The 8,995-nt window shown below is 42.4% G+C and overlaps 1 protein-coding gene across 4 annotated transcripts; it reads left to right on the top strand.

The window, feature by feature from the left end:
- The first annotated feature begins 1,677 nt into the window (after window positions 1–1,677).
- On the top strand, window positions 1,678–6,786 carry LOC112565011. Of its 4 annotated transcripts, none has more exons than XM_025240216.1 (8): window positions 1,698–1,859; window positions 2,210–2,294; window positions 4,619–4,678; window positions 4,799–4,942; window positions 5,237–5,254; window positions 5,959–5,980; window positions 6,292–6,311; window positions 6,489–6,786. In XM_025240216.1, the coding sequence occupies exons 2-8, from the start codon at window positions 2,222–2,224 to the stop codon at window positions 6,506–6,508; spliced, it is 357 nt and encodes a 118-aa protein (XP_025096001.1). In that variant the 5' UTR covers window positions 1,698–1,859; window positions 2,210–2,221; the 3' UTR covers window positions 6,509–6,786. The 4 variants fall into 4 exon arrangements, with proteins under 4 accessions (XP_025096004.1, XP_025096003.1, XP_025096001.1 ...); XM_025240217.1 differs by having other exon boundaries at window positions 1,701–1,859; window positions 2,213–2,294; XM_025240219.1 differs by lacking the exon at window positions 4,619–4,678 and having other exon boundaries at window positions 1,678–1,859; window positions 2,213–2,294.
- Window positions 6,787–8,995: the final 2,209 nt, after the last annotated feature.

Below are 8,995 nucleotides of genomic sequence, written 5' to 3'. Positions count from 1 at the left end.
CAGTGACATACATAACTTAGCGACAGGTAGTGTGAGGCTAATATAACTGAGTATGATTACCTCTGGAAGATCATCAGCTGTCACTCAATATTAACCTGCTTTATTGTTTTGTTTGTTTGTTTTTTGTGTTGACAGCAGTTGCAGCAGTGACTAGCTACTCAGAGTGTGAGGTGATAGCCAAGTGAACATGTCGCAGGTCCCGCCACACGTCCTCCCGCTGGTGGACAGTCGGCGATCCCACAAAACTCGCTCGTGTTCAGTTCAAAGTAGTTCATGGACTATCAGGAACAGAAATATCACTTTTAAATCACAATAAAGAACAGCTTCTCTTAATATGTTTAGAGTATGTCTGTGTTTGGTGTGACGGGAGAATAATGTGTATTTTGTGATGACACACGGTACCCGGCACGACAGTCGACCAGCCGCGGGGTGGCCATTGTCTGTGTAACTTGTTGAGGGTGGGGTCGGTATTTGTGCTCGCGTTCACAAACTTTCTCGTGGATATTGATGTTTACATATCGAATGAAATCGGTAAAGATTGGCGGACATGTCTGTGCATTTCTTGCTGACGTGTAACAGTTCTAAAGCGCAATAAACGATGACGCAAAATATTTTTCACTTTGAAATGACGTCGCTGGACCACGTGCACAATACCACGTGGTTCCCTAGGTGAGGATGAAAGACCTTGTCTGCTGACTACGGTGGTGTATGACATCACTGACATGGCAGCCAGGTTTTTGTCCATGTTGGAACTGTTTGTGAACTGTTTGGTAATATTTGAAGCTGTATATCTCACAAAAAGAGACCTTGCAAATTAAAAAATAGGACAACAGTATAAAGTGGTTACTTTGAAAAAAAATGTTTTATGTGTATTTAGTAAATTAGTATTTGAAATGGAGTACTTGAAATATGGTGTCTTCATGCAAAATAACCAAGCTCACAACTATGTTTTACGAATTTGTTGTGTTTGAATTGCAGTGGAATTGCAGTAGTCTAGTTGACACAGAACAAATGAGCAAATTAAAATGTTGGTGGTTGAGATGGACAGAATATGGAGCTGATCTTCCGGAACTCATAGCATGCAGAGCGACAGATGAGAGAAACATGTTCATCAGGAGACATGTCATAGTTCAGACCAGCAGCAATGAGAACCCTGAATGTAGTGTTTAGTAAACAACCTTAAGCGCTGGCAGTCAGTCGCTAGGATATTGCATTTTAAAAACACAGTTTATTATGATTAATAAATTGTTTGTTGTTTTATTTTATGAATAATAAGGTGAGCTGATATAACACCCTGTCCCAGCCCTACAGGCAGATTCCTGGCGCTGTGCAAAGAACACGTGACACGTCAGTTAAAGGAATGACCGGGCTGTTGGCTTAATTCTAGACTGATCCTCACGTGCAGTCATAATGAGCTGTCGTAATAACAGTCACTCCAACGGTCATGCGGATATGATTTTGCGATAAGTTAATGCTAACCAATTGACAGCCCTCCACACAAAGTGTACAACATGGTGCACGCAGCTTTCTAAATAAAAACAAAGAAGCTGTGCACGTATTGGTGGAGTCGCAATGTAATCGTCAAAGGATCAAAATGGTTGTTGAAGTCACGTGGTACGAGGCCATGTTTGTCCGGTCCACGTGTTACCACACAACTTCGATGGGCGGAACCAGAGGCGGGGTCACTAGTAGTCAATAACTCACCAGCCCCCGGCTGCTGGAATGACCATCAGGACTGAGGTTCCGACCAGCATCAGACTCACTGGCAACTCGCCCGTCGTTGGTTGACTCGACCTTCACACGCACCTGACGACACAACGATCCAGTCGCACAACTTGCCCACTCTGTCTTCAGCCCAGGTAAGAACCTACCCGCTGTCCTCCTGTCGTCTGTCCACATCTGACAACACATCTCTGTTGCAGTCTTGCCTGTCGTCTTGTCAATTGAGAGACCAACACATTGGTGCCCGTCTATCGCAAACAAAAGTTTCGTGTTAGGAACTGTTTACACTGTATTCTGAGAGGTCAAGGGTGTCTTACTGCAAGTTCTCTCTCTCTCTTTCCTTTTTCTTTCCGTTTCTCAGCTATTGCTTCTCTTTTCTCTTTCCTTAGTTTATTTTCTTCTGTACATTCTCGCGGCCCGTGGATGGCTTAGTAGTGTTTTTGCCACGCCCCATGCGAGTCTGATATCTATCTCTGTGACTTGTCAGCAGGTAAACAACATGTCCCCAGCTTGGTTATCTCTGACACTGGTGTTGGTGCTGGTGCCCAGTCTGACCTTCTCCTACCCGTCAGGTGAGTGTTGCTGCCTCAATTTCATTGTGTCCTCCTGCTTTCATCAGACATTTGAAAAAAAGAGAAAATATAAACAATATGGAATCTCGCATTATACATCAAAGAATCGAGCACTACACAGTATACATTACTGTCATAACTATAACATAGCACTTGAAAGTAAATTATTGTCATAACTATAATACAGCACTGTACCATGAAGTCAGCACTGTACCCTAAATTAGTCATAAAGATGTTTTCTCTCTGAAGTTTTATCCCTGACAAACATTACGATGGCACTAATAAGACTGCAGTGTCATAGATACTAGAACGTTAAACCCAAATCCTGAATTGCTGTGAGAGAAAAGTATCTAAACTAGAATGATTTGCTTTTGTCATCCCACCATCCCACATCAATTCGAGGATTATGCGAGGACAGAGAGTGAATGAATCCGTGTACATGTGTGTGTTGTAAAGTGTGGTCGTATTAAGTTCCTCACTGTGCCTCTGAATAAAACTTTTTCTTAAGTCTTGTCGAAATTTCAGACAGCACAAGATGTTTTTCCTTCAAATGACTATATCTCTACTTCATATCACAACCGGATTTAAATTTTTTAATTTGTTTATCCATTTGATGTTTTTGTTAGTTGAATTCTCACTTGAAACCCTCTTAGTAAATAACTTTAGTTCTCCTCCCCCTCTCTCTCGTTCTCTCCCTCCCTTTAGCTTTCCCTACCTCCCTCGGTCTTCAGGATCCCTCCTATATATATATACACACACCCTCTTTCTCTCTCTCACACACACGGACACACACACACACGCACAGACACACCCCCCTCTCTCTCTCACACACACACACACACACATGCACACGCACGGACACACACACACACACACACACACACACAGACATATGCACAAACACCCTCTCTCTCTCACACACACACACATGCACACGCACGGACACACACATGCACACGCACGGACACACACACACACGCACAGACACACGCACACATGCCCAGCAGCAGAAAAGCTGGATGTTGACGGCCGCTGCATTATAGATAGCCCTGTGTGGTCAGTACACGGACTGGGAGCTACAGACTAATGCATTATGGGTCTCTGTGTGAGGTCAGCAAAAGACCCCGAGGACCGCGCCATACTGTTTCCTCCTTCTCTGCTTTCACTGCTGAAATGTCGCGAAAGTTCGCGGTGGTGGTGTAACGTTGGCATCATTAATTATGAACGACTGGCACCGCTGACGAGAGGTTAGTAAGGTCACACCGATCTCTATGTCTCTCTTTCACCTTCTCCCTTCCGGTGTCCCCTCCCCCCAGCGCGCCTTCCCCTCCCACTACGTCCGTCTTTTTGTCCTCTACGTGAGTGACAGAAACTATGTGAGAGGGTGAGTGGCAGTATATCAGAGAGTGAGTTCACCCTCTGTCCTACAACCAGAAACCAGTTGCATGTCACACTCGTGTGGAGCGTGTGGACAAACTGTTTAACTGACAATCCATTCACCCGTGAAATCCTCGCAACCACCCTCCTGACCCGCTGCTATCCGAGTTTCCGCTAAATGCATGCTGGGTAGCCTTCCAGAACGTTCGGGAACACTGTGTCTACACTCGAGGAAACTTCCTCACCTAGCATTGTCTGCACTATAGGTAGTATACGCGATACTCCGTTTTAAAAACATTTACGTGCTGTAAATTTAAAAAATATTAGGTTTTGTTTTCTTGGAGTAAAATCAAATCAAAGATTGTAACTGTAAGGGGCAGAGAATTCACAAATCGGGAAGTAGGTAAAAAGTTAGAAATTGAGAAAAATTATTTACACAATATATAGAAAGACAAAGTACAAAACAAGCATATATTTTATTACAATATACATTAGAATTTAAATATTACTTACTGTTTTATTCTCATTTTCTGTTGTTTGAGTACAAATCTATGTCTAATTGAGTAACTGGCAACGAACATCAACATGGCGCGAAGTCAACCAAAACTTCGCCTACTTTCAAACAAAATACCTGATTGGTTGACTTTTTCAGATGTTAAAGGGAAGCAATCCCCAGAGGAACAATTCCTAAAGTATCCAGGGTTTCCTCCCTTATGGATTCATTCATTTACGTACAGTGACAAGTTTAGACTCTACTGTGGTTACAGCGGTGCATCCACCACGGGTGGATGATACGCCGACTGGAAAAGGCCGCGCGGTCCTCAATGTGCTGAGGGTACGCACATGGTCAGCTGGCCGATGAACCACTCACACGTGTGAGCTTGCACATCGCTGTAAATCTTGCATCTGCATATATCACATGTAAGATTCCTTTGTACCTGTTGCAGACTACTCCGAACTCCAGATGAGAGAGAGGGATGGTGAGCTTTCGGCGCCGTCTCAGAAAGGTGTGTACAGGTGTACAGATGTACAGATGATTTCACTCACACCGCGAGGACTGACCTGACACGTGCACAGTTAACAGAGTACAGAAACTGTGCCTTGACCCCTTGACCTCTCTATTGCAGACAACAAGCTGTTTCTGAGAGCCCTCCTCGACCATCTGGTGCTGGCGTCAAGGCAAAGAACACTTCAGTCGCCGGACTACCAGGCGTCCGCCATCCGTGACTTCAACGATCCCAGCTACATCAGCGACACTTTCAACAACGACGGTGTGTGGCAGCATGTGAACAGAGTGCTTACTAACCGTCTGTCTATGAACAGAGAGCTTAGCAATAAAAGAATAAAAGAGAGCTTAAAATAATCTGTGAACTACCAGCTTATGAAGCGTCTGTGAACAGAGATTAGGAAATGTCTGTGAACAAAGTTTCGGTGGCAGTATTTTAATTGTGTGACAGTTTCATGTGTGTGACAGTATTTTACGTGTGTGACTGTTTGATGTGTGTGGCAGTATTTTATTTTTATAGCAGTACCTAGGTAAGTGACAGTATTTTTGTGTTTTCCAGAAGATTCCATGGCCAAACGTAAGTAGCGCTGTAGAGACTCGAGGACTCACCACAGACATGCAAACCTTTGACTGTTAACCTGACTTACATCACAGAGTGTTTTTCTCTCATACATTCACTTGGCGCTCTTCTTCTCCCACCTGCAGTTTTTTTTTCTTTTTCTCCTACATGCAGTTTATTCTTCTCTATAGAATACAACTCTTTCTTCCTTCATATATGTAGTCTAAGTTCTTCTCTTATGCAAATAGTTTCTTCTTCTCTTAAGCATGCGGTTTATTCTTCTCTTAAGCATGCGGTTTTTTCTTCTCTCATTCATGTATTATGACTGTGTGAATACCTCCAACGTCTCAAATTGTTGCCTTGTTTACATTCCCAACATTTATAGCCAGTGTTTTTAAGACGGGAGAGAGTTTCGCGTTCTTTGGGAGAGGCGTAGGGGAGACAAGCATACGTGGGTAAGAGGAGAAGGGAGATAATCACTGTACCTTCAATCCCCTCTACCTCACAACCATCACAACCACCAGTCCAAGGAACCTTTCTCGCGCTACTCTGTGTGTGTGTGTGTCGTATGTGTGTCTGCGTGCGTGTGTGTGTGCGTGTGCACAGGCTTGCCTATTTGTGTGTGTGATGGTGATGATACTGTCTTTGTTTTTATTTTTTGGGTGGTTTTTACTTGTTTACTTGTTTGTGTTTTTGCTTATGATCGTTTTCTACATCAACAGGAGGACCAGGCGGTATTAACGAGTGAGTAATAATTTTTTCTGTAAAGTATGAGAAATCAGCGTTTGATTCTCATCCATGAGGCTGTTATTCTAACAACACGTCTGTCGTCTGATACCTCCAGTTATTCTTACATCTGTCTGTCGTCTGGTGCCTTCTGTTATTCTCATACTACCTCTGTCTTCTGATATTTCCTGTTGTTTTCGCAATATTCTGTCCTAACCTTTCCACTCAATAGCGTCTCGTGTATTAATGGTTGATTGGCATTGGTTTTGTGAAAGTCTGGGCGTGTTTTCATAATTTTTATCTATCATACCGCACTGTCCTTTTTTCAGAAACCGTGCACACTGTCTGGGTAAGTTTGTTATTTTATCTATCCTTATTCTTATCTTTTCTTATTTTTCTTGACTCTTTGACGAAAAAAAAAAACCTTATCTACAAGGCTGTTCTCTACACTAACTCTGTCGTCTGATAGAATTAGTTCTTTAGTCATTTGTCAAATCACTTATTTTGTTTTTCTGACCTTTTCCAGGCACTACAAGGTGCGGTTAACACATTCCACACGATTTTCTGCATCATTTGTGTTTCAAAGCCCTTTTTCCGATGTGTTTCCACTGGGAACTATTTATTTTGCGAACTGTTCACTTAGAAGGGACGAGCAAGATGGCGTTGTGTACGTCACGTGACCAGATGTCAGCCCGGCAGCCATGATCCACAAGCTGATTGTTGCCAACGTGGTTAAGGCTGTGTGCAGCAGTGCTTATCCTGTTATCATTATGTTATTAATTTTTGTTAGAAATAGGAATCATTAAAAGACACCAACCTTGACACTGTGTCTTATCACGTGAGTTTTACTGAGTGTTAATGTTGTTAGTGAGACTCTTTAGAAGATATCGATGAAAGTTAATTACAAAAGAAGAGTTAATTATCTGCGAATTACACGAGTCGGTACTAAATGCTGTCGACTTGAATGTTTCATCTTCGCCGTACTTGACCAAAGTCCTGGCGCCTCGTGCCACTAAAAATAGAATATGACATGCAAACAGACTTCCGGAAATATGGACACTGAATATTAAACCCTAATAATACTTCTGTAAACACAGACACAGAGTAATAAACTAAGGTGACCAGACGTTTCGAGGGCGAAAGCGGGTCACGTGCCGATGATGGTGTCGTCACCGTCAAAAAACGCCGAAAAAAGTGATTTTTAAAGACAACTGGGACATTTGATAGACTTGCCAGAAAGCGGGACATTGGGCGTCCTGCCCGATTAGCAGGCGGGACACGAGGTCAAAAGCGGGACTGTCCCGCCTAAAGCGGGACGTCTGGTCACCTTAAATAAACACTAATACAGACTTCTGTAAACACAGACAGAGAATAAACATTAATACAGACTTCTGTAACACGGATACAGAATGCTAAACACAAACAGCACCTTCTATGTAATGACACATGAAATCCTTCCAAGAAAACGCATTAATTTCAGGAATATCGAGAGGCACTTTGATTGTTATCGTAAGTGGAAAAAGTACAAAAGTTGATAATGATTTCGGAGAAAAAACGTAAACCAGTTTTTGACAAGGGTTACAAGCTGATTTCGAATTTAAAAAAAGGAAATGCTCCACTTGTAAAGAGTTGTCTGTCCTCAAGTGATAAATGTCTGCTACAGGAAGACAACCCGGATGTCAACATCAAGATAAAGCCACCAGAACTCAATACAACACTCTTCAGGTCGCTCCTTCGATTAATTAAAAATGGTCAATGTTCATATGACTGTGAGACTGGTGATGAGACTGTTGATATCAATGTAAGACACACGGACACCCTGATGTTGAGACTTAATGTTGAAAACAACTGTTGGAACCGTTAATTAAGACATTTAAGACAAACACACAAACTGATGTTGAAAATTCATGGGCCTCTGCAAAACAAAACAAAAAAAATTTAAAAAATCACTAATTCAATGATGTAGCTGAACACGTGACTCTACCACCGGAATAGGATGCACGTGCTCTGTGTGCTATAAACAAGTCTGTCATCCGCATTGTATCATGGGATTATGTCGAAGCTTTACAAGCGGACGCGCTGACGGACACACATCACAAAAAAACAAGGTGGTGTCGCCAACAGCTCGGAAGACAACTCTTGACCGCTGATGTTTGATCTCCACTAATGCGCCATCTACAGGAAGAGACAAAAAAGTCGAGTAACCCGGACACCCAGTTCCACGTGGCACCACTGTTCATCTGCTCTGGCCAAGCCAAGGCAGTCGCGGGTGGCACTCGAAATTCAGTAAATGTAGGAGCTTTTTTCACAGCAACATGAATTTATATTAAGTGAATGATTATAATAACTTTGTGTTAAAATTCTGTTCACAGGAGACTGCCTTGATAATAAAGGGAAGATGACCAAAGACCTATTTTTTAAAAATTATTTTTTAATGCAGGGGTGGGAACCTTTTTCACTCCGAGGGCCTGTTGCAAATTTATATCATTCGCTGGCCATAAACAATTATTAACTGAAAAATTAGCCTGCTGTGTTCAATCAGCCGTAGTTTCTTCACATTGTTCACACTTTGACTCCCAGCCTGTCTCTGGCTGTCCTCGCAGTCACCACGGTCACGTGTCTCTCCCGTCATGTGTTCTTTTGTTTCCTGTCCAGCCCATGATGCACGCTCCTTCGTTAGCCCTCAAAATGAAATGCTCGGCACCATTTGCATATTTCATGGAATGACACACGAAAACACATGTTCAAAGAACATCAATTAAAGAAACATTGACAGATATTTTGAGTGTCCCCATGAATACCAGGAACTTGACAAACGAAAATTAAAAAATAAGGCAGAAATGCAAAAGACATTTAATTATTCATTCCGTTTCTTCGTAAAAGATCCAAACAACTGTGTGACAAGGTCTGAAACGGATTTTAAAGAGATAATCAGGAAATAATCCACTTGTAAAAGGTTGTCTGCCCGCAAGTGATAAGCGTCTGGTACAGGAAGGCGACCGCAAGTCAACACCAATGACAATTAGAAATGTT

This window comes from Pomacea canaliculata, linkage group LG5 (assembly GCF_003073045.1).
Source record: "Pomacea canaliculata isolate SZHN2017 linkage group LG5, ASM307304v1, whole genome shotgun sequence".
Lineage (NCBI taxonomy): Eukaryota > Metazoa > Mollusca > Gastropoda > Architaenioglossa > Ampullariidae > Pomacea > Pomacea canaliculata.
This window is presented reverse-complemented; position numbering and strand designations above follow the sequence as displayed.